Below are 24,371 nucleotides of genomic sequence, written 5' to 3' on the forward strand. Positions count from 1 at the left end.
AAAAAAAAAAGAGGCACAAGTTGGGGATGGTTAAGGCCCTGCATGCTCCCACATGGCCAACCACGGTACGAGTCCTGGACCTGGTGGCTTGTTTTCTCCCTTTCTATCTGTGTGTCTCTCTCTGGTTAAATGAAAATAACTGAATGAATAAATAAAATTAAATAATTCTTTAAAAACATGCATAAGTTTACTTGTTTTGTTGGGCCTTCCTACAAAGGCTCACATGTCACATACAATTTACATGAAAGGTTTCTGTATGCTTTTCTCTTTTTCTGTTTTTTGTAATAGGGGCCTCAGCCATAACGGTGAGGGAAGAAGACTTTCCTCCCTGCACTAAAATCTCTGCGCCTCACACCCAGTCCTCCCCCTCTCTATGGAGCGGCGCGGAACAGGTTGCACATTACTTAACTACGTTTCAGAAGCTTAGTCACTTCTACTTTTAATAGACGCCAGCAGTTGGTGTTGCCGTCATGTGGGTACGGCAGTCAGCCAGGGTGCTGACACCCAGTTCCCATCCCACCTGACAAAACCCGTCCCTGTGGATCCCCCCAGCTTACTACAATGCGGGAGGCTGAGGAAGGATGGAGGGCGAGGAAGGATGGAGCGAGGGTTATACCGCTTCGCACCGAGATGTGTTTACTTAGCTCCCAAGTCTGTGCTTGCCATCTGTTGGTAACATTCCACCTCAGTGAGGTGGGCAAAAGATAGACTCCGTGGCTTGTTTTTTTTTTTTTTTTTATTTCGTGTACAGTAATTTTCCTCTTTAACTTGTTTATTCCCCTCTCCCCAAGTTGAAGACTAGCTTGAGTATTTGACTTCCATAACAGAAAACTAAATGATGAGTAATTACTCAAGGAAAAGGAAATTACATGTATATCACTATGTTGAGTGGATGTCCAGAAAATGCCAACTTTCTCTACCTTTTGCCAGATTTCCGCCAGCTGCCTAGGGAACAGTGGATTATACACGAGGTAGGATAATTTTATAACCCTGTGGGCCAAATAAGGCCACGCACAAGCCGCGTTTGATAATAAACCAGGACTTACCTGTCTTCGTACACGAGAATTACCAGGTGCACAACTAGGTTTCTAGCGTCTAGATGAATGATGGAAACCCAGGGTGGCACTGAATATCTAGTAGCGCTCTAGCACTGTTATTAAGAAGAATGTACAGGAACCAGCAGATGGAGTCATGGTTTCCTCACGGGACTCTCACATGGGTGACTGTGGTTTGAGTCCTGGGCCTGGAGACGAGCTGGGTGCAGATACGTGTGCCCAAAAACCTGAGAGGAGAATGGAGGAGAAGGAATTGCAGTGTGGCCATCACCCCTGGGGGGAGGATTTCTTGCTTTGTCTCTGTTTCTCTGGCACACACACCCTATACCAAAAATCTCTCTCTCTAAAAAAAAAAATACTGTACATTAACTCTTTCATTGCCAGAGTGCTCATGTTTACCAGAGACAGTGAGACAGAGAGAGAGGGAAAAGGAGAGAGACCCCTCCCTAATGGGGAATGGTTATGCTGCAATCTCTTCTAACCTTTCCCATCCTACAAGATTTGGGGCATACACACATAGACAACTGGCATGTTTTGTAAGCCACCAGGACGGGATTCGAATACCGGTCATGTGGAATCTGACTCCCTTTAATCCCCAAGTCACGGGACCAGCCCTGCACCTTAACCCTTGACTAACCATTGTGGTTTCTGTGTGTCCTTTCCCATTCAGAGGACCCTCCAGTGTCACCTAATGTCTCAATTTTCATTTGTAAACCGACTCACACACAAAAGCATGGTATAGTGTCCTCCTCCTGTATTCTCTGCTCCGCCTCTAAACTCAGAAAATAACACGATGCATAATAAACACAGCAGTAACGCAGCCAGACCCAAATGGGAAAGGTCTTGAGTTTGCATCCTGGGATGTCCTTGAACATCCCTGGCCCATGATCTGGGCCAGTTGAGACTGAGGGTGGATTATGGTGTGAAGACCCTGTTGAGAGGTTTTCTCTGAGCCTGTCTCTGTCTCTTGCTCTCTCTTATAGAAAGATATTAAAAACAAAATACATAATACTCCTAGAAATGTATCCTAGGAGAAGGCCAGTAATTGAGAGAAATATCATTGAACAATTACTTTGGGAAGAGTCCTCCCATAGACTATTGGAGTTTGGAGTTTTTCCATTGGATTTTCTTTCCTTTCTTTCTTTCTTTCTTCTTTCTTTCTTTCTTTCTTTCTTTCTTTCTTTCTTTCTTTCTTTCTTTCTTTCTTTGTTTTTCTTTCTTTTTTTAAAACATTTATTTATTTATACATTTATATGCTGTAATTTTCAGGCCTCCAGGTCCAGGACTTGAACCACAGTCAGCCATGTGGGAGTCCAGCACCTCAACCACCATTTTATTATTTTTTTAAGAGAGATTTTTGCTACAGGGCACGTGCGCTTGCTGGAGAGACAGAGAGACAAAGTGAGAAAGCACTCCCTGGGGGATGGCCACTTCACAATCCCTCTCCTCCATTCTTCTCTATGGGATTTTGGGCATGCACATGCAAGCAATCAGTGTGAGTTTAAACCACCATGTCTGGGACTCAAACAACAGTTGACTACATGGGAGTCCAGTGGCATAACCATTATGCCATCTGCAGCTCTAATCTTTTTTTCTTTAGGAGAGATTTTTGTTACAGGGTGCGTGTACTCACTGGAGAGACAGAGAGAGGGACAGAAAGTGAGAAATCACCCCCCCCAACTCCTGGGGAATGGGCACACCTTAACCCTTCTCCTCCAGTCTTCCTTCAGGATTTGGGAGTCCAGTGATGTAACCATTATGCCATCTGCTGGTCCCTCCATCGGATTATTTTCCTTCAGGCTAAAACCGCATCAACTCAGGGTTCTCATGGCACATGATATGTGAAAGTCTAAAATGCCAATTTTCAATCATATGAAACCATTCTAACTGTAGAAATCTACAATCTATGGCTCTCAAGAAATAAACTGGAACGTTTTAGTTAAAAACAATGTTCCTGAGGCCTGCAGGTGGCATGGTGGTTAAAGTGCTGGACTCCCACGTGGCCAACCGCAGTTCAAGTCCTGGACCTGGTGGCTTGCTTTCTCACTTTCTCTCTCTTTGTCTCTCTCTGATGAGTGCATGTGCCCTATATACCAAATAAAAATAAAAGATTCTTCAACAAAACAATGCTTCTAGCAGCCAACCCTGTAGCATAGCAGTTAAGTGCCATGTATAGAAAGCCAGGTTCCCCATGGCTGACTGAGGCTCAAATCTTGACCTTGCTGACTTGAAAAACACACTGGGTACATGTGCATGTATGGCCCAAATCCTGACAGGAGGCCAGAGAAAGAATTCAACATGACCACACCTCGCTGGGGAGTATTTTCTCTCTGACAAGTGAACATGCCCTGACAATTAAAAACAAAACACAGGGGCCAACAAGTGGCATGGTTGTTAAGGGCCCTGGACTCCCACATGGCTGACCATGGTTTGAGTGGCAGCTTGCTTTCTCACTTTCCCTCTCTCTCTCACTCTGTCCCTCTCTGGTCAAATTAAAAATAATAAATAAATAAAGTTAAATAATCCTTTTTATTTTTCTGGAGAGGTTTTTGCTATAGGGCGTGTGCGCTCACCGGAAAGACAAAGAGACAGAAAGTGAGAAATCTCCCCCCAGAGGGGATGGCCACACTGCAATTCCTTCTCTTCCATTCTCTCAGGATCTTGGGCACTCACACACATGCGCCTGGTGTGAGTTTAAGCCACTGGGTCTGGGACATGAACTGTGGTCGACTACATGAGAGTCCAGCAACATAGCCATTACGCTAACTTCTGGTCTCAATAATAATTCTTAAAAAAATAAAAACAAAACACAGGGTGTGGCAGGTGGCATGGTGTGGCAGGTGGCATGGTGGTTCAGGCGCTGGACTCCCACATGGCTGACCGCAGTTTGAGTCCTGGACCCAGGCTCATGTGTGTGCCCTAAATCCTGACAGAATAGAGAAGGGATTGCAAGTGGCCATCCTTCTGGGTGGCCTCTCTCTTTCCCGCTCTGTCCCTCTGGTGAGCACACACTCACTCTTGGCAAAAAAAAAAAAAAAAAAAAAGCCCCACAGTAGTGATCTGCTTCAGTTGCTGACATGTGCATCATTGTTGCATTGCCTAAGGGATAACTCCAAGCAATTCGGCGAGATCGATATAAACTATCAGTATTTTTAACTTACTTGCAAGGTTAAAGAATCTAACTTAGGGCCCAGCAGATGGTGTAGTGATTACGTCACTGGACTTGCTGGACTCCAAACATGGCTGACCGTGGCTTGAGTCCTGGACCTGGAGGCATGAAACTCATGCTGGGCATGTGTGTGTGCCCAAAATCCCAAGAGAAGAATGGAGAAGGAATTGTGGCATGGCAATCCCCCCAGGGGATGATCTTTCTCACTTTGTCTCCCTGTCTCTCTGTCTTTGCAGTTAGCCAGCGCACATATACAATAGCAAAAATCTCTTAAAAAAAAAAAAAGAAGAATCTAACTTACTGAGATGGCTATTATTTTTAAAATTATTTTATTTAACTTTATTTATTTATTTATTCACTTATTTATTTTAATTTGACCAGAGAGGGATACAGTGAGAGAGAGAGGGAAAGTGAGAAAGCAAGTTGCCAGGTCCGGGACTCAAACCACAGTTGACCATGTGGAAGTCCAGCACCCTTAACCATCACGCCACCCTTAACCATCACGCCACCTGCCGGCCTGAGATGGCTATTATGTAGCAACTTTTATTCGGTAGATGGTGTGTAAGCACCATTTTTTTTTTGCTTGTGTATGTTAGACACTTTAGCTAAGGCCTTTTCCTTTTGAATAATGTCATTTTAAATGTTTCCAAACACATCACATTACCACCTCCGTTCTTTTTTTTTTTTTGGAGAGGTTTTTGCTATAGAGCGTGTCCACTCACCAGACAAAGAGAGACAGAGAGACGATAGCGAGAAATCACCCCCCAGGGGGCATGGCCACGCTGCAATTCCTTCTCCTCCATTCTCCTCTCGGGATCTTGGGCACACATGTACATGTGCCCGGCATGAGTTTCAAGCCACTGGGTCTGAGACTCGAACCACAGTCGACTACATGGGAGTCCAGCGACATAGCCACTACGCTAACTGCTGGTCCCACGACCTCCGTTCTTACGGACAGTTTCTAGAAACGCATGCTAATTGCCACAAAACTGGAGCTCTTTTTTGGGGACAGGATTGTGGTCCACCAGCGGCTGTTAGTTGTATTTTCACCATAGGATTTAATTAAGGGTTGTGAAGCAGCAACCTACTAATTGTAAATTACCGATCACAAAGATGTGGCATTTATTAATGAAAACCACGACCCAGTAATCTGGCTGCCAGCCAAGGTCACTGCACTCCACATGTGCGTACACATGTACAGCCTTGAGGCTCACCCGTGCTTCCAGATGACCATGGCTTGTTGCTGCTCTTGCAACTTCACTGTAATTGTTTCCCCTACCGGTCTGGTTTGGAGTGAGTTACTGGCTAACACAGCAGCAGCTCAGGATGGTAAGAGTTTACATTAACACAAATCTGGTGATTTAACCAGATTTTAGGAGAAATTCCTAATGACTCAACTATGAGTCATGCATACACTTACTGCTCAAGAAGATGCGAGTGCAATTTTAAATGTCTCTGTGTTGTATTTCACGGCTGCCTATGCATGTTCTAACCCATCTTAATTAGGCTTTCTTTGAAATTCAACAGTTGTCAAGTTCACCACTCCCTGTCATCTTGCATGACCAGTTTGTGATAAGTAACCCTGTTGACTGTTCCCTTCTGCATAAATCACTTTCTTCACCTGACCTCTGGGAGGTCATCATTTGGTTCTCTCACCTCAGGGGCAGCTTCTTCTTAATCACCTTTGTTGGTTCCTTATTGTGCCAGCCAATCTCTGGAAAAGGACCCACCCTACCCTAAATGATCTCATCCAGTATTAAGGCTTCAAATATTATGTATTGAAATCTCCCCACTCTTATCTTCTACTTAGATTTGTGCACTGTCCTCCGGACTCAAAACCCAACTGCCTACCCAATTTATTTAAAGAATAAGTATCTCAAATTTAGCTCACCATAAACCATAGGTTTTCCATCCTCCATAGTCTTCCCATTTCAATGTTAATTCCTTTTCAGATGCTCAAGCCAAACTATTTGGCATTGCCTTAAATCCGTCCTATCATTTTTCACCTAACCAATCACCATATTCTCGTCTCTACCTTCATTTCCAGCCACCTCCACTACTCTCACCCTAGACTAAATAAACCATTATCATCTCTTGCCTACAAACATTGCATTATCAAGCTGGTCCCACAATCCAGTGGCTGAGTTCTTTGCAGAGAATGCTAGATCCCACATAGCTTGCCAAAGTTTGAAACCTGGTCCAGACACGTCACACAGGGAGTAATGCGCATAACCAAGATCCTGATGGAATGGATATGGGGAAGGTTTGTGCTGTGCTAGGCCCCACTTAGGTATGTGCTCCCTTGTGTTCATGCACACATCCTCTTTTAATTAAAAAAGTACCAAATCCACTAATTGCCAGAGGGTGCATGTGCTCAAGGGAGAAAGCACCTTTTGATGGGATATGGTCATACCACAATCTCCATTTCTCCACCCTGTTGGGGCTTTAGGTGCATTTTTCAAGCCATTAGAGTCAGGATTCAAACCACAGTAGAGAATGTGGGACCCACCCCCCTTATCCACTGCACAATGGGACTGGTCTCCAATCGCTTTCTTTTGGGGAGTTGTTTTTTTTTTTTTTTTTTTTGCTATAGGGCACATGTGCTGGCCAGACAGATAGACAAAAAGCGAGAAATCATCCCCTCAGGGGGGATGGCCACGCCACAATCCCTTCTCCTCCATTCTCCTCTCAGGATCTTGAGCACACACGCACATGCGCCCTGTGTGAGTTTTAAGCTACTGGGTCCAGGACTCGAACTGCAGTCAACTACATGGGAGTCCAGCAACATAGCCATTACGCTAACTGCTGGTCCCTCTCCAATCACTTTCTAATTGCTACCCAGCAGCCAAACTGATCCTCTCCCGTTTTTCCTGCACGATGTGCTCTCATACTTTAATACAATTTTGCCCTATTGGATCAGCAACGTGGCCACCTGTTCCGACCATGTGACACGAACTTGATTGTTCTCTTGGCCTACACTGGTTTGGCACCAGTCCACATGGCCTACTTCCACACCTTGAAGTTTGTATCCAAATGCCACACTACAAAAGCCTTCCTGAACAATACCATAAATCCTGAAGAGGTGGAGCTGTTTGAGTTTTTTTAATGTACACAAGAATGGATGTGAATAGGGAGAAAGGCTGCGAGGTAGGGTACAACATCAAAGTAAAAAATATCCAACACCTTAATGTACACTTTTCTAGGGAACCAGCAGTTAGTGTAATGGCTATGTCGCTGGACTCCCACAGTCGACCGGTTTGCGTCCCGGACCCAGTTGGGGCTAAAACTCACGCTGGGCGCGCGTGCATGCATGCCCACGAAAAAAAATAGAGAAGGGATTGTGGCATGGCCATCCCCTCTGGGGGGTGATTTCTCGCTTTGTCTCTGTCTCTCTGGCGAGCACACGCACCCTATAGTGAAAATCTCTTCAAAAAAAAAAAATGTACACTTTTCTAAGTAGAACTATTATCCAATGTCAACACACTGGAGTTCAATGTCGAAATGTGTATTATCTTCGATTACCACATGCATGCGTGCTTTTAGAGACCACTGGGGAACCAGCAGACGGTTATGTCACTAGACTCCCACATAGTCGACTGGGTTGGAGTCCTGGGCCCAGCAGCTTAAACTCATGCTGGGTATGAGTGCAAGCATGTGCGTGTGTGCCCAATATCCTGAGAATGGATTGTGGCATGGCCACTCCCCTGGGAGGGGGATGAGTTTTTGCTTTCTCTCCTCTGGTGAGCACATTTGCCCTATAGCAAAAATCTCTTAAAAAAAAAACCAAAACATAATGGGCCAGCCCTGTAGTCTAGTGGCTTAGGGAGCAGGACCCCACAGAGCTGACTGTGGTTTTAATCTGGCCCCAGGTGTTTGTGTGCCCTAAATCCTCACAGGACAGAGAAATTGAGACGACCTTGTGGCATTACTGTGCCCCAATACGAAGTGCCTTCTGGTGAGCCCTTGGACCCTCTGGCAAATTACAAAATGACAATACTGTACAAAATGACAATACGAGACTTGAACCATGAATGTTAGCCAGAAATTATAATTACCCTTTTTTACTCAATTGTCTTTCATTCCACAAAGCTCAGGGTAAGCCATTAGAAACATGTCCATGTCTAACTTTACATCAAGACAGAATCCTATGTGCCTTTTGATGTATATAAGGTACATGTCACCTGTTATTTGGGCCCATGTCTTTTTTTTTAATTTTTTGATCCGAGAGAGACAGAGGAAGTGAGCAAGCAAGCCACCAGGTCCGAGACTTGAACCATGGTCGGCCATGTGGGAGTCCAGTGCCTTTAACCACCATGCCACTTGCCAGCCCTGGGCCCGTATCTTAATTAGGAAATACCAGAAAAAAATATCCAAGAAGGCAGTGAAAGACAGCCGCTGGGCTCTCCAAGGAAATGGCTGGGCTGGTCACTTCTGGATTGTAGACAATGAAGTGCAACCTGTGAGCCTTGATTGGATCTGGCGGTAGGGCGTGGTTATAAACACTGTGGAGACAACTAGGCCAACAGGGGTTTTTTCAGATTTAAAATTTTAAAACAATTTGAGGGAGGGGCATGGCACGGGACAGGTTTACCTTCCCTACAAGCCTGTGTTGCTATTCTCATCTGTTCCTTCCCTTTTGAGCTCACTAGATTTCTGCTTCAGTGTTACAGGGCCCTCATCTGGGCATTCTGATCTTTCACAGCACCAACCCCTACCTGCAAATTCCCTTCCCCTTAGTACGTTTCAGAGACAACAGTGGCCTTCTAGATTAGACGGGACTTTTAATTTTCTTTAGGGTATGCATGCTTGCTTGGCCCCCAGAAGGGGCTGGCTATACCACAATCCCTTCATCTTCCTCTTTATTTTGTGCATGCATATACATGGGCCCCAGAATGAGTTTTTATGCCACCAGGTAGGGGCCTTAAATTGGGGTTGGCTAGGTGCCAAGCCTAGCGCCTTAACCATGCCACCTGTTGGTCCCTTTCATTTTTTGCTTTTTGTAGAGATTTTTGCTATAGGGCGCGTGCGCTCGCCAGAGACAGAGACATAGAGACGGAAAGCGAGAAATCACTCCCCAGGGGGGATGGATACGCCACAATCCCTTCTCCTCCATTCTCCTCTCGGGATCTTGGGCATGCACGCACACGTGCCCGTTTGAGTTTTAAGCCACCGGGTCCAGGACGCGAACCACGATCGACTATGTGGGAGTCCAGCGACATAGCCATTACGCTAACTGCTGGTTCCCTTGGTCCCTTTCATTTTAATGTCAGAAATTAGCATGCTTAAAAATGTTTGACTGTTTTTGGTATTTGGCTCTGCTTTTACCTGTTAGTAGGGGACAGTAATATCTGCCTCAGGTTTGGGACACTACAAAGTTTAGGTTTTCTTTATGGAGTAAAGTTTACATTATTTCGAAGAAATTCCCTCCATGTTTATTCCTCTGTATTCCTCTATTCAATCTTGGCTGCCACAATTCAGACAGACAGAAAGCACGAAGACACTTTTTTCTTGCATCTGTAGTAGAAACCTTAGCAGCAGACAGCAACTGCCCCAAGGTCTGTCAAATAGATGCGTTCTCAGTCTCATTTGAATACCCTTGCCAGACACAGTATGAACAGTAATACAAGTATGCTGTCTATGAGCTTGCCCACATTTCATCTACTTTCATTTTAGAGTCTGACAAACTTCCTAAAGCACCACATGGCTATTTTAAGACTTACACACCCTACTGTCACTCAACTGTTCTTGCAGTGGGACAGTTAACTCATAAATTGAGCATCTATCAGTGTTCCAATAAAACTGGACACAAATTAAGTTTCACCAAAGTTTCCTTGTGATATTCCCATTTTAAAAATGCAACCACCACCTAAGAGTTATGCAAAACAGGTGGCGTATTTGCCAACTCCTGTTCTAGTTACCAGGGAATTTGACATCCATTCCAGGAGAGTTGGCCCTACTTGATTCACCTTAAATAAGTTCAGACAATACTTTACTTCCAACTGATTTAGTCTCTTTATTCTTTTGGTCATCTCTTCCACAGTTAACTACGTCCACTGCAGGTGATGAAAAGGCTCTTCAAATGTTGGCACGGCTATAAACATGGTCTTTCCCTTTACTGCAACTCAGAATTAAAACTTTTGAGTCTTGTTTATTTTACATTCCAGTCCCAGTAGATTTCATTGCAGAAGTTATTTGAAGACAGTCGTATGCTTTTTAGTTGTGGTTTATAACCAGGCTCTAGCTTCTTCAGGAACACTACATGATGGGTTTAGTTTAAATGTATTAAACTAACAGGCATTCTCTCAAATGAGTTTAAATGCATTTTATTTTTAGACAACCTACATGACATGTTTTTTTCCTTAAAAACAATGCCTCCACTCCAAATAAATCACAGTCAAAATAAATGAAGAGCTCAAGATGACATCAGTCCCATTTGTCTTTAGTCCTGGTGTTTTGTGGATGACAAGCAGCAGTCAGTTATGATGACAGGTGATAGATCCAAAGTAATTGCCAAATTTGTTACTGTAAAAAAAAAAAAAGATAGATTATATCAACACTTCTCCAAGGAGAGCAGTTCACATTTCTAGGTCACAGATGTATTCCCCAATTCAATCTGGACCGCCACAAAGACAGACAGAAAGCGCGGGGATATTTTTCCTCTTGCATCCTAGTGCAAACCGTAAGAACAACAGCAAATTGTTCAAGGTCTATCAGTGGATGCAGAACACCATTATGAAATCGGAAGTAGCACATTTTCTAGGAAATGTCTGAGGCAAGTCCCACTCGTCCTGTATTCTTTCCACAATAACACAATCTTGACAAGGTACCCTTCTACACTGTTGTAATTTTTGCCCACTGTGACATCTGATTTGTACCCAGTATAGTTTAAGTTTCCAGTTATTAATTTACATGGGATCTTCTGAAAACGTGAAGTGGATGCCTTGTCCTGCTTCCAGTCATTTTCTCCAACAGAAAGAGATTTGCTAAGTTAACTTACAAAGGCAGGTGGATCCCACATGGCCAACTTCACAGTTCTATGTTACTGGAGTCCTGGACCCAGTGGCTTGAAAATCATGCTGGGCATGTGTATGTGCAAGCCCAAAATCCAGAGAGAATGAAGAAAAGATTGTGGTGTGGCCATTCACCCTGGGAGATTGCCTCCATCCCCCCCACCCCACCCCTGTGAGTACACATGCCCTAAAAACAAACTTTACTTAAGATGCTAAACCTTTTTAATACTATAAGCTTTTCACATGTGAAATACAATGGTCTTTTGGAGTGCCAATGAAAAACAAATCTAGACTGTGTTTTATAAAAAGACTGCTGTGGGGCCCAGCAGATAGTGTAGGCGCTGGACTCCCACATGGCCGACTATAGTTCGAGTCCTGGACCTGGCACCTTGCTTTCTCAATTTCCCTGTCTCTCGTCAAATTAAAAACCTTTACACACACACACACACTTCCATGTTTACACTATTTCAACCCTCTTACTCATACTTACACATTTTCCCATTTCTAAACCATCCTTAAAGAAAATCATATATGGGGTCACACCATCCTCACGGTAGTCCAGTAGAGCAACCATGCCATCTGGATTCATGTTTTCACCAATAAAGAACTTGGAAAGCAAGCAATACCCAGAATTAGGCCATTATATATAAATGTGTCACCAAATGAGCTACAATAAAGGATGATTCAGAATAGTACAAAACCCAACAATTTCAGCAACTAAAAAGCTACAGGGCCTAAGTGCTCACTAATTACAAACATGTTCGTTCACATGATGATTAAAGCACCAGCAATGACCAAATAAGAGAACACAGCAATTCAGGAACATTTCAGGCTTTCTGGAACTTACTCTCAACCCCCTATTCAATTACAAACCCCGCAAAAAGCCTGCTTATATAGCAAGCACGAGGCTTTGACATTAACAGCTGACAGGGCTGACAACACTAAGATAGAAAGCATATGGGAAAGTACCCTGTGGCAAAGAGATGTGTGAAAAAGCTAGGTGTGATGTGTGTGTGCATGCATGAGAGTTTGAAACCTTAGAAGTTAAGGGGGAAGTCACTTAAGTTTGTCCAGTAACAAGACTAAGAGGCTCAACTGTAGCAGAAAGAGCAGAGACAATGAGACACACTGAGATCAAGAGAAAATTGGCAAAATACCTAGAAAATTAAGGAGCAATTTAAAAGAACTGAGAAATGTCATTTGGGAAGTAGGAATGAGATTTTCCAATCAGAAACAGGGTATCGGTGGCCACAATTTAATTATATGAAGAATAATAAAGTAACTCATTTTGCCCTTGCAGTAAAATTGTACAATCTTTTGATCAGAGTATTTACAGTACTTACCTGGTAGTTTTTGAAATTAGCAAGAATATGCTTGATTTGTTCTGCAGCCCCTGTCATAAATGGTTTTACTCTTTCTGGTCTCTGTTCTTCAAGTTTGCCTTTGATTCTAAAAACAGTATTTTATTAATGATTAGATGTTGAACACAATTTTCCCAATTAAGAAAAAAATTCAAAACTACAACAAAAAATAAATTCCACAACACTGAAAAGGGTGACTAGTTGTTAATGAATAACGTAACATGACACCATTATCAAATTACTACTTAACAGATGGGGGCTTTTAAGAATTACGATTCTAAAATAAAATGATTGTATGTTAACTATTAATACTGTTACTCACATTAGTTTACAGAAAAGCAACCACTGCTGCTTGTCAACACATAAAGAACGCTTTTCACAATTATGTCTACTGCTAAAGAACTTCAAAAGCTAGCCAATCTCTAAATCCTTTAAGATTCTAAACATCTGTTCCCTCCCTGTCAGCTCACTTACGATTTCATGTAATCTTTGATGTACTTCTTGTAGGCTTCTTTTGTGAAGCTGGTTTCCTGCAAGTGATGGTTCATGACAATGTCAACACCAGTGACTACTGTGCTTTCGGTACCTTCGCCCTCAGGGCCTTCAGCGGAGGCATTTCCACCAATGAGCGAGTCATCAATGTTACCCTCTGTCCTACTGACCATCTGCATTAAGAAACAACAATATAGTTGCAAAAAACCCAAGTCACATCCAAGACACCCTATATATTAGCTATCATTCAACAGACACCCTATATATTAGCTATCGTCCAACATCCTCTCACAAACATTCATGCTCTTACTCAAAACTACGAAAGCATACTTGTCCGTAAAATTTATGACCAGCTGCGTTCCTGAAACAGCGTTAACTCAACAAGAACTACTTACTGACCGAGAAAAAAAAAGGGGGGGTCGTTATCCACTCAGTGGAAGTTGCTTTCTTTTCTATTGTGTGCTCTCAGGTTGCCCTGGGTTGTTGTACTAGACAGGACAAACGCCCAAGGGCAGGGGTCTTCCAAAACCGAGAAAACCTGTCTCAGACGGTCTGGAAGGAGGATGGGCGGCGAACCTATTTCCAGGCTCAGCTCCGCCTCCACTTTTCTAGAAAAAACCGAGCCCGGAAAGAGAGTCTCCTCCGCCAGGAGGCGGCGGGGAGGATTGCACAACCTCGGGCGGGGGAGCGGCGGAAACCCGAGCCTGCCCGGCCTTGCCTCCCCCGCGCGGCGGCCGGACGACTCACCTTCCCCTCCACCTCCAGGCACAGCCCGTCCGCGACCTCCCGGGTCCTGTGTAAATGTCGGAGAACATCTCATCGTCTGCTCGGAGACAGAGACCAGCCATCACGGTGAGCCCGACCCTGGAGGCCCGGGCCCCGCCCCGCCATACCCCACGCGGGCGCGCCGCACGCGACCCCCGGCCCACCCCGGGCGCTCGGAACACAGGCGCGTGCCCCGGACACCGACCCCTCCTCGCCCCAGATTCGGCTGCGGGCGTCCCCTAAGTCCACGACCGCGGCAGGCCCCCCCTCCCCCGCGCCCTGTGTGCCGCAGCAGGGGCAGTGCAGCGAGGACTCACGGCTGATGAGGTCCCGGTAGATAATCATGGTGGCTGCTGGAGGGAGACGACGGCAGCGCTTGCTGAGTAGGAGCCCGGAGGGGAGCGGGCGGAAAAGGCCGACTCAGCCGCTCCCCAACCTCATATAGAGGGCACGTCCCTCTACGTCATCGCCCTCTGCGCCTCCGGAAGCGCCGCAAGCGGTGACGTGGCACGCAGAGTCGCGCGGGGGCGGGGTTACAGCGCGGGCTTGGGCGGGGGAACATCCGGGAACTTGGCGCAAAGACACAATGCCGCGTTCCGGGGGCGCGCTGGGGAATTGGCGGGGAGGGGCGCGCAGAGGAGGGGCGGGAAAACGGGTGGAGGGCGCTCCTGAGCCCTGGGTGGGGGAGAGTAGGGAACGCGCGCGGCCTCCGCGGAAGGTGCCGGGCCTGGGTGGGGCGTAGATGAGATCTGTCCAAGCTTCAGCCCTGCGGTGGCTCAGCGCAAGTTCCCACCCCTTTAGGAGCACCAATGTCCACAGATGTAGGAGACTTAGCGTTTACGGTGGGTCGTGCCTTTGAGGCCTGGGGGCGACTGTGGGGCTGTTCAGGAGGATGGGGCCAAAAGAATGGACTCTGCTTTAACTTCTTTGATTTCCGGTGTCTACAGAGAACTTTTCCAGCATTTGTAGCAGGGCTTCCCTGGCTAGAATATTCAGATTCCCTTATAGGGGCAGAGGTGAGCCCGAGTAGTGGGCCCTGGTCTTCCCAACCGGCCTGGGATTATCGTGGTGGGTGCAGGGTCTGTGGGTGGGGAATCACAGGAGTTTGAACAAGTTTGGCCCTGTTGTTGAAAGCTTGTGGTGGTTCTGTGCTGTATAGCTGAAGAGCTCTTCCCATTCCTGTGTTGTACTTGGTCATGAATTGTGTCTTTTGTTTCAAAAGAGTATGTTGTCACTTTAAGATGAAGTTGGAATTTTGTCCATGGTGCTAGAAGGCTAAAAGAAATACAAGGAGCTTCCTGCCTGCCCGAGTGTTATTTGTAGGATGTTAGACCCATTACTTGATGTATTTAAATTATTTTTCATTTTAATCACTTTTGTGGTTTAAGGGAAGAAAAATTATGCTAGGGTAAAATCAGAGATTGTTTCAGTCCACAAGGTCCCAATTTTAAACAAGTTACATCCAGTCCTACCCTTGTAGAAGTGTTTGTAGTAGAAACATCAGGCGGTTATAATACATGAACAGGGACAGCAGGTGGCGTGATGGTTAAGTGCGCTGGACTCTCACGTGGCCGACCATGGCTCCAGTCCGGACTTAAGGCTTGCTTTTTCACTTTCCCTTTCTCTCTCTCTCTGGAAATATTAAAATGATAATAGTTAAAATTTTAAAAAGTTAACAAAATATAGTACATGAACAGCTTTTCATAAATGCAGTAATAAAACATTCAGAGTAAGAGAGTGACACTTATGAGAGCAGGGCACAGATGGTGATTGGGATGATGGAGACTTCAAAAGAAAGCCAAAAAATGGAACCTTCTGGGGAAAATGGGTTTGGCACTGCCATGGATGCACCAGAGGACACTGGAAAAGTGGGAGGAAGCTAAAAACCTGACAGAAGGGATATGAAAACTAGTGGACATCATCTGACAGGTGGTCAAGTGAAGGATCTCTCAAACCTCTTTATTTTAGGGACATAAGAGATTATTGTCACACACTGTTCTTGTGTGAACAGATATCCCAAGCACTTTGTGTATTTTCCTCAGCTTTAACATTATTATCAAATTAGAAATATTCCCATTCACTAAGTGACTTCAAAATTACTCTCTCAACTCCTGTCCAGTTAAAATCTTTTTTAAGTTTCTTAAAAACAACCATAGTTGGGTCCAGCAGGTGGGGTGGTGGTTAAGAGTGCTGGCCTCTCAGGACCAGCAGTTGACATAATGGCTATGTCGCTGGACTCTCATGTAGTCAACTGCGGTTCAAGTCCTGGACCCGGTGGCTTAACCTCATGCTGGGCACGTGTGTGCGTGTGTGTGTGTGTGTGTGTGTGTGCACGTGCGCATCCAAGATCCCCAGAGGAAAATGGAGGAGAAGGGATTGGGGCGTGGCCATCCCCCTGGGGGGTAATTTCTCATCTTCTGTCTCTCCGTGTCTTTCTGGTGAGCACACCCGCCTTATACCAAAAACCTCTACAAAAAAAAAAAAAAGTGTTGGACTCCCACATGGCCAACCATAGTTCAAGTCCTAGACCTAGAGGCTTTCTCTCTCTCTGGAAATACTAAAATAATAAAGTTAAATAAAATAATGAAATTATAACCATGGTGAAAGGAGTACTGAAGTTAGAGTCAAGGCATTCCAAAATTCCTGGTTGGAATTTTGACTTTATCTGTTCTTAGTCCTATGACTTTGGGAGAGTCAACCTCCCTAAGCCTAAGTATAAAATGGAGTTTTTGTTAGTTAAACAATGGAACAAGAGAATGCCTAGCGTCCTAAATAGGTAATCAGTAAATCCTGATTGAATTTAAACCCATAATTCCCCCCAAATTTCACTACTTTTCAAAACTCTGAAACTATCGGGAACCAGCAGTTAGCATAAGGGCTATGTCGCTGGACTCCCACGTAGTCGACCGCGGTTCGTGTCCGGGACCCGGTGGCTTAAACTCACACTGAGTGCATGTGCGTGCGTGCCCAAGATCCCGAGAGGAGAATGGCAGAGAAGGGATTGCAGCGTGGCCATCCCCCCTGGGGGGTGATTTCTCACTTTGTCTCTCTCTGTCTGGCGAGCACACATGCCCTATAGCGAAAACCTCTCAAAAAAACCCCAAAAACCTCTGAAACTATCAACTGTGTTTTTGGAGGTATTTGGGATTTAGTAAGTACGTCATGCACTAGGAGGCCAGCAGGTGGCGTTGGATCCTACAGGGCGGACTCTTCATTTGTTAGAGTCCAGGAGCAGGTGGCTTGAATAACACAAGGCGCCTACGCATGCAAACCCAAAATCCTGAGAGGAGGTCGGAGAAGAAATTGCAGCACAGGACCGTGTGTGCATGCATGAGTGTGTGTGTGTAAAATTTCTCTTTTTTTTTTTCCTCCGACCAGGGCTCGAATTCTGGTCAGCCCTAATGAGATCTTTTTTTTTCTTTTAAGAATTATTTATTTAATTATTTAATTTTATTTATTCATTTTAATTTGACGAGAGAGAGAACAAGCAAGCCACCAAGTCCAGGACTCAAACTGCGATTAACCTCATGGGAGTATCCAGTGCCCCAACCACCACGCCACCTGCTAGTACCCATGTGTGTGTAATTTCTCACATTCCCTCTTTCCATCTCTTGGATGAGCATGCGCACCCTATAGCATAAATGAATGAATGAGTGAGACTTGGCTATGTCATCCAGACTGATATGATGGCTCCATGGGCATCAGGGACCCAGGCTCTTTTTTTCCTTCTCTACCATCCATATGATGTGCAACAGATGAGGAAACTCCAGACAACACATTCATCTTGCAGGCTGTGAGGAGAAGGGAGGAACAAATGGATGCATTCCAGCTGTGTTTCTCCCTTAAAAGGAACTCTTCTGGGAACAGTTAGTTGGAGGTGTGTATTATTGCAAGGAAGGCAGCAGACTGGTCCTCTAACTTGGCGTCTGTGGTTCAATGCCACCCTAAAGAAATGCCAGGATTTTGTTATTAAGAATACAGGCAGCTGGTAGTCCCCGCTGTAACCACAGTACATAGCAGCTGCTTCTCAGCTTGGAGGTGATCACTTTGCCCACTAGAGGTCAGGTAAAAGAAACTGCTTTATGTTTACTGAACTCATAAGAGATTGATTCACAAGCCAGAATACCATTAATTTATGATGAGACTTTCTTAGCTGACTAGCTGTCATGGAGAAGGAAGTGAAGTTACTCAAAATGCGGTTTGGTTAAGAAGAAATACAGGAACCAGAAGATAATGTAATGGTTATGTCACTGGATTCCCAAGGGATTGCAGTATGGCCATTCCGCCCTGCGGAGTGGTTTCTCACTTTCTCTTTCTCTGTCTGTTCCATGAGCACACCTGTCCAATAGCAAAAATCTCCCTTTAAAAAATAAAAAAAGAAAAAAATTTGAGTCCTGAAGGACCAGCAGGTGGTGTAATGGTTACATTACTGGACTCCCACATAGTTGATTGTGGTTTGAGTCCTGGTCTGGGTGGCTTAAAACTCACTGGCATTTGCCTGCATGCCCAAAATCTCAAGAGTAGAAGTGATTTTGGTGTGTTCATCTCCCCTGGGGGTTTATTTCTTGCTTTCCATCTCTGTTTCTCTAGCAAGTGCACATGCCTATAGCAAAAATCTCCAGGGAAAAAAAAAGAAAGAAATCTGAGTCCTGATATAAGTTAGTCAATTTTAGTTTTACTAACAAAGCCCATAAACTATACAAGTAGTTCAGCTGTGGTCTTCCATTGCCATTTCATTAATAAAAGGATGTCATTTCCAAGTAATTGGTACTCCTCTAAATTGAATACATTTGATTCCATGAAAATATAGTTACATTATTTTTCTGTTTGCTTGGTTGGGATCTTTTACAACAATTTTGTAATGGAAAAAGATGTATGAGGTTTGGATTTCTTCTACCTCCTTTTTTTTTTTAAAGATTTTTGCCATATGGTGTGTGCAGAGAGAGACAGAGAGAGACAGAGAGAGAAAGAGAGAAATTACCTCCAGGGAGGATGGCCACATCACTATTTCTTCTCTGTTCTCTTTGGGTTTTGGGTAGGTATATACATGCACCTGGTGTGACTTTCAAGCCGCCAGGTCTTGGACTCAAACTATGGTCAGCCATATGGAATCTAATGCCTTAACCACCATGCCATCTGCTGGCCCTCCTTTCTATTTTTATTAGAAGTTTATTTGTTTTGTTTTTAACAAATTGCCAGAGGGGGTGTGTGCTTGCCAGAGAGAGAGAGAGAGAATTCCTCCCTATGGTGTCTGGTCATGCCAGAATTCTTTTCCTACATTTCTTCATCCTGTCAGGATTATGGGCAGGTATGTACATGCACCTGCTGCGTTTTCAAGTCACTGAGACTAGGACACATGGACGATGGGGTCGGCCATGTGGAATCTGGTTTACTATGCACAGCGGTACGGGGCTAGCCCAAAAAATTGTGAGCGAGCTGACAGTTCAGCCAAGCCCTTCCCACGTTAGTCATTGCCAGTGCAGTATTCCAGTGTCTTTTTAGGGACAACACGTATTTTTTAAAAAGATTATGTTATTAGCACTTTGGGAAAGTGCACAAGTTATGCGCCAGTAATAATTACCTCTGTAGTTAATAACTCTGTAATAGTTAACTCTAGTGGCAGCAACTGACTAATTATAGGATATCTCAGTCCTGGTTTCTGGCCGACTGTTGGCCAATTGGTGTTTTAGTCTGTTTTATTTTAACAGAAAATACCTGAGTCTGAGTCATTTAAAAAGAATAGAGGTTTATGCAGTTCATGAGGTTCCAGTTCTAGGCCGTGTTTGGTGGGTCTCTCACAGAGTCCTGACGCATCGCATGAGGGCAAGAGCAGAGCACAATGGCTGTCCACGAGTCTGTCCATTCTGGTCTCATTCCCTTTCCTGTAAACCCACCAGAACTCAATCATGACCTTTTTCCTACTCTCCCTAAAGGCCCCACCTTTCAACACCACGAAGGTATTGTTTTTTCTTAATATGTTCAAAATACAACAAAATTTTAACACTGGGGGTGGGAGGGAGGGAGATATTCGTAGTAGCTGTAAACCTGTGGTCACTAATTGAATACATTATCACCTTAGCCAGTGGCCTGTAAGACAGAGGTGCTCATGTCTGGCTGTACATTGGACTTACCTAGAGGTGAGTTGTGTGGTAGTTAAGATGCTGGACTCCCACATGGCCAACTGTGGTTTGAGACCCAGACTGAATGGCTTTCTCTCTCTCTCTCTTTCTCTGGTTGAATTGAATAATAATAATAATAAATAAAATTAAATGAATTCTTTAAAGAAAAAAAAAAAAAAGAGGCAGAATCACCTAGGGAACTTTAAAAAATCCTGATACCGGGCCAGCAGGTGGTATGGTAGTTAAGGCGTTGGACTTCCATGTAGCCAACCGTGATTTGAATCCTAAATGTGGCTTGACAATCACATGGGAAGCACACGTGTGTGTGTGTGTGTGTGTGTGTGTGTGTGTGTGTACGTGCATGCCCAAAATCCCAGGAGGAGGGATTGCAGGATATCCATCTCCCCGAGAGGGGCAGAATTTCTCACTTCGTCTCTCACTGTCTCTCCCTCTCTCCCCTCTCTCTTTCTCCAACAAGTGCATTCACTCTATGGCAAAATCCTTTAAAAATTTTAAGTAAAAAATCCCAATACTTAGGCCACATTCTAGATCACCAGAATGACTTCTGAGGGTGGGTCCCAGGCTAATGCCAATATGCAGCCACAGCTGAGAATCTGTGTCTTGAATAATTCTAATAAAAAGGATTTTTCAAATAGTAGTCATATACACCTTTTAAACGTGTATGTGACTGGGCTGACCAGTGGTGTGGTTGTTAAGGCAGCTGGATCCCATATGGCTTACTACGTGGTTCGAGTCCCAGATGCAAAGACTTGAAAAACACACTAGGTTCCTGTGTGTGCCTGCCTAAAATCTCAAGAGGAGAATGGAAAAGGGATTATGACATGACCATCTCCTCAGGGAGTGCTTTCTTACTCTCTCTTTCTCTCTCCTCAGTGAGCGCCCATGCCCTATAGGAAAATTTAAAGAAGAAAACACAAACAAGCACATGTGACTAATAAAAGAAGCCAGGAAGGGAAGACCATCAAGTCGGGGTCTGGCGTGCAGTGTGCTCTGACAGGTGAGATCATCCTGACCTATGAGGAGGAAAGTGCTCAGCAGTGAAAGGTGAGCCGATTGTGGGAGTGCTGAATGGAGAAAGCAATTGCCGGAAACACCTGCTTAACTCCTTTCCCTCCCTCTGAAAAAGAAGCTGCTAACTAACTGAAGAGACACTAAATATGTATAGTGATTAAATATTAAAAAAGAAATCGTTAGTGTCAAGTTCCTCTCTAAAAAGGTACTCATGTGGCATATGAAAGTGCTGTATTGTTGCTTTCATTTGTGGATTATAAAGTTTTTTCAGTTTAAAACATCTTGTTGCTATTTTAATTGGGTTTGTATAAAATTTATAAAGTAAATTGTGGAGAACTTACATCTAAAAAAAGAAAAGAAATAAAAAGCAGAGATTTGGCTCAAACTGTCTCCTTTTCCATAGGCCGTCCATGATCACTAGGTTTAAAACTGCATTCCCAGGGCAAGCAGGTGGCATAGTGGATAAGGCACTGAACTCCCACATGATCCACTGTGGTTCGAGTCCTGAACCCAGAGGCTCAAAACTAACCCTGAGACACGTGTGTGTGTGTGTGTGTGTGTGTGTTTGTGTGTACCCAAAATCCCAAGAGCAAAATGGAGGACAAGGGGTTGTGGCATGACCATCCTTCCTGGAGGGGGGTGATTTCTCACTTCCTCTCTCTCTCTCTCTCTCTCTCTCTGTCTCTCCAATAAGGGTACTCACCCTATAGCAAAAATCTGTTTTAAAAATTGCCTTCCTTGGGGTAGGAGGGAAGGAATCAGGGGTGGAGGAAGGAAATAAAACATTTAATGGACACAAAAATGGAAAAATTATTTGTGATGATGATGTGTATGGACTGGACTTATATGCAGTATATTTTTGCTGGGAAGATTTATTTCTAGGAGTCAGCAGGTGGCACGGTAGTTAAGTGCTGAACTCCCACATGGCCAAATATGGTTCGAGTCCCGGACATGGTACTTGCTTTCTCACTTTCCCTGTCTCTTTCTATCTCTCTGTCTCTCGCCAAATTAAGAAATAGTAATAATAAAATTAAAGAAATAACTTTTTTTTTTTTTAAAAAAAAGATTCGTTTTGTATGCCATGGAAATGTACAGTGATTCAATGTAAAAAAAAAAAATCAGAAAATTAAAAACAAATTGCAATCCCCTGAGGCCAGATGATGGTGTAGCAGTAAAATCACAACATTTCTGGAGAGGATTTTTTTTTTTTTTTTTTGCTATAGGGCACGTGCGCTCACCAGACAGAGAGAGACAGAGAGACAGAAAGCGAGAAATCACCCCCCAGGGGGGATGGCCACGCTGTAATCCCTTCTTCTCCATTCTCCTCTCGGGATCTTGGGCACGCGCACACACGCTCCCGGTGTGAGTTTAAGCCACTGGGGCCGGGAGCCGAACCGCGGTCGACTACGTGGGAGTCCAGCGACATAGCCATTACGCTAACTGCTGGTCCCTCACAACATTTCTGCAAGGCTGGCCCACATGGAAAGGTTCTGAGTTCATCCCTGGAGACCTCCCTGAGTTGGATATGAGTTTGCTGTGATCTGGGCTGGCTGAGGTTGGGGATGGATCGTGGTGTCAAGACCCTTTTGGGGGGTGCTGCCTTCTGTTTCTGCCTGTCTATCTGTCTGTCTATTGTTCGTAGAAGAAGTAAGTATAATAAAAATAAAAGGGCAATATCAGTACTCTTCTTGGAAACCATTCATTTTATTTTCTCCCTAAGTTTTCCTTTAAGCACTTATCAGTAACCAACATGCTATTTCTTATACTTATTTTATTGTCTGTCTCTCCTGAGGATAATGTTGAATGCCAGGGAGGTAGAGATTGTCTTTTTGGCTCACAGATATATCCTCAGGGCCTGGGAACAGCCAGTAAATAGTTGTTAGAAAAATGAACTTCAAGGGCCGGCAAGTGGTGTGGTGGTTAAGGGTGCCAGACTCCCACATGGCTGGCCGCAGTTCGTGTCCCGGACCTGGAGCCTTGCTTTCTCATTTTTCCTCTCCCTCTGACTCTGTCCCTCTCTGGTCAAATTTAAATAAATAAATAAATGCTGTTATTTAAAATAATTGTTTAGAAAAAAAAGGGGGGTTATCAGCAGATGGTGTAATGGCTATGTCACTGGACTCCCATGTGGTAGAACGTGGTTCAGGTCCCGGACTTGGTGGCTTAAACTCAAGCCAGGCACATGTGCATGCGTGCCCAAGATCCCAAGAGGAGAATGGAGGAGACGGGATTGCGGCATGGCCATCCCCCCTGGGGGGTGATTTCTCACTTTCTATCTCTCTGTCTCCCTCTGTCTCTCTGACGAGTGCACACCCCTATAGCAAAAACCTCTCAAAAAGGGGGGGGGAGGGGAAGAAAAATGAACTTCAGACCAAAGCTATTAATAGTTACTCATAGTAACACCATATTTCAGCACAGCAACCTTATGAGGTAGTCATGGTTGTGTAATCAGATTTTCCAAGTTCTTTTATGATGTGCAACTTGGGCTTTTTTCAAGTGCCCTTAACTGAAAAATAAAGATGAAAGGACTAGTGTCCAGAAGATGCTGTTTGAATAAGATAATATAGAAAATAACATTTTCCTTAGAGCAGAAAAATTTTTCTAGGACATTTTTATTTTTAAGTTTTTGCGTAGAGCGTGTGTGTGTTCTCCTGGAGAGAGACAGAAGGAAAGTGAGAAATCACCTGTTAGGAGGGATGACCACGCTGCAATGCCTGCTCCTCCTGGGATTTTAGGCATGCAGGCACATGTGTCTGGCATGTTTCAAGTCACCAGATCTGGGACTCCAACTACAGTGGGCCATGTGGGAGTCCAGTGCCACGACACCATCTGCTGGCATCTCTAAGACATATTGTTAAGTCAAAACAAGTTATAGGGCCAGCCTCGTAGTGCGATGTAATAATATTCCAGTGCAGTGGTTAAGTACAGCATGGAGAGGACTGGATCCCACATGGCTGACTACAGTTCAAATCCTGATCCCAGGTGGCTTGAAAAACATGCTGGGTAGGTGCACATGCCTGCCCAGAATCTCACGGGGAAGGAGGATTGCAGCATGACCAGACCCCATGAGAGGCGCTCTTTCTCCTCTCTCTCTTTCTCGTACTCACATGTGCTTTTTGGCATTAAAAAAAAAAAAAAAGTGGGGGTGGGACCAGCAGTTAGTGTAATGGCTTTGTCGCTGGACTCCCATGTAGTCGTCCACAGTTTGAGTCCCGGACCTGGTGGCTTAAACTCACGCCAGGCGTGTGTGCATGTGTGCCCAAGATCCCGAGAGGAGAATGGAGGAGAAAGGATCGAGGCATGGCCATCCCCCCTGGGGGGTGGTGATTTCTTGCTTTTTCTCTCTCTGTCTCTCTCTGTCTTTCTGG

At 44.6% G+C, this 24,371-nt stretch overlaps 2 protein-coding genes and 2 non-coding genes across 17 annotated transcripts in view; 1 reads left to right on the forward strand and 3 right to left on the reverse strand.

The window, feature by feature from the left end:
- Window positions 1-9,662: 9,662 nt before the first annotated feature.
- LOC114005685 (small nucleolar RNA SNORA31) lies at window positions 9,663-9,798 on the reverse strand. Its single transcript, XR_003547526.1, has one exon. It is a non-coding gene; the product is annotated as a small nucleolar RNA SNORA31 (small nucleolar RNA).
- Window positions 9,799-10,531: 733 nt separating this feature from the next.
- On the reverse strand, window positions 10,532-14,212 carry TPT1 (tumor protein, translationally-controlled 1). Its single transcript, XM_006166522.3, is given in 7 exon segments — window positions 10,532-10,746; window positions 11,725-11,841; window positions 12,578-12,683; window positions 13,070-13,260; window positions 13,835-13,882; window positions 13,885-13,910; window positions 14,170-14,212. Coding segments are annotated over 7 exon segments (519 nt in total). The 5' UTR covers window positions 14,198-14,212; the 3' UTR covers window positions 10,532-10,743.
- On the reverse strand, window positions 10,817-10,947 carry LOC114005684 (small nucleolar RNA SNORA31). Its single transcript, XR_003547525.1, has one exon. It is a non-coding gene; the product is annotated as a small nucleolar RNA SNORA31 (small nucleolar RNA).
- Window positions 13,267-24,371, forward strand: part of LOC102468879 (C1GALT1-specific chaperone 1) — a 78,805-nt gene continuing 67,700 nt past the window's right edge. For 3 of the 14 annotated variants that reach the window (XM_027767445.1, XM_014583369.2, XM_006166509.3), the window contains exons 1-5: window positions 14,558-14,694; window positions 14,800-14,868; window positions 19,786-19,809; window positions 19,932-19,989; window positions 20,866-20,989. The gene's annotated coding sequence lies outside the window, so the exon portion shown is untranslated. Of the gene's footprint in view, window positions 13,940-14,557; window positions 14,695-14,799; window positions 14,869-17,607; window positions 17,730-19,785; window positions 19,810-19,931; window positions 19,990-20,865; window positions 21,037-24,371 lie in introns of those variants that run through there. The other 11 variants (XR_003547522.1, XM_006166520.3, XM_006166521.3 and 8 more) reach the window with 9 other exon arrangements.

This window comes from Tupaia chinensis, unplaced genomic scaffold, assembly GCF_000334495.1.
Source record: "Tupaia chinensis unplaced genomic scaffold, TupChi_1.0 Scaffold144262_1, whole genome shotgun sequence".
NCBI classification, from domain to species: Eukaryota; Metazoa; Chordata; class Mammalia; order Scandentia; family Tupaiidae; genus Tupaia; species Tupaia belangeri.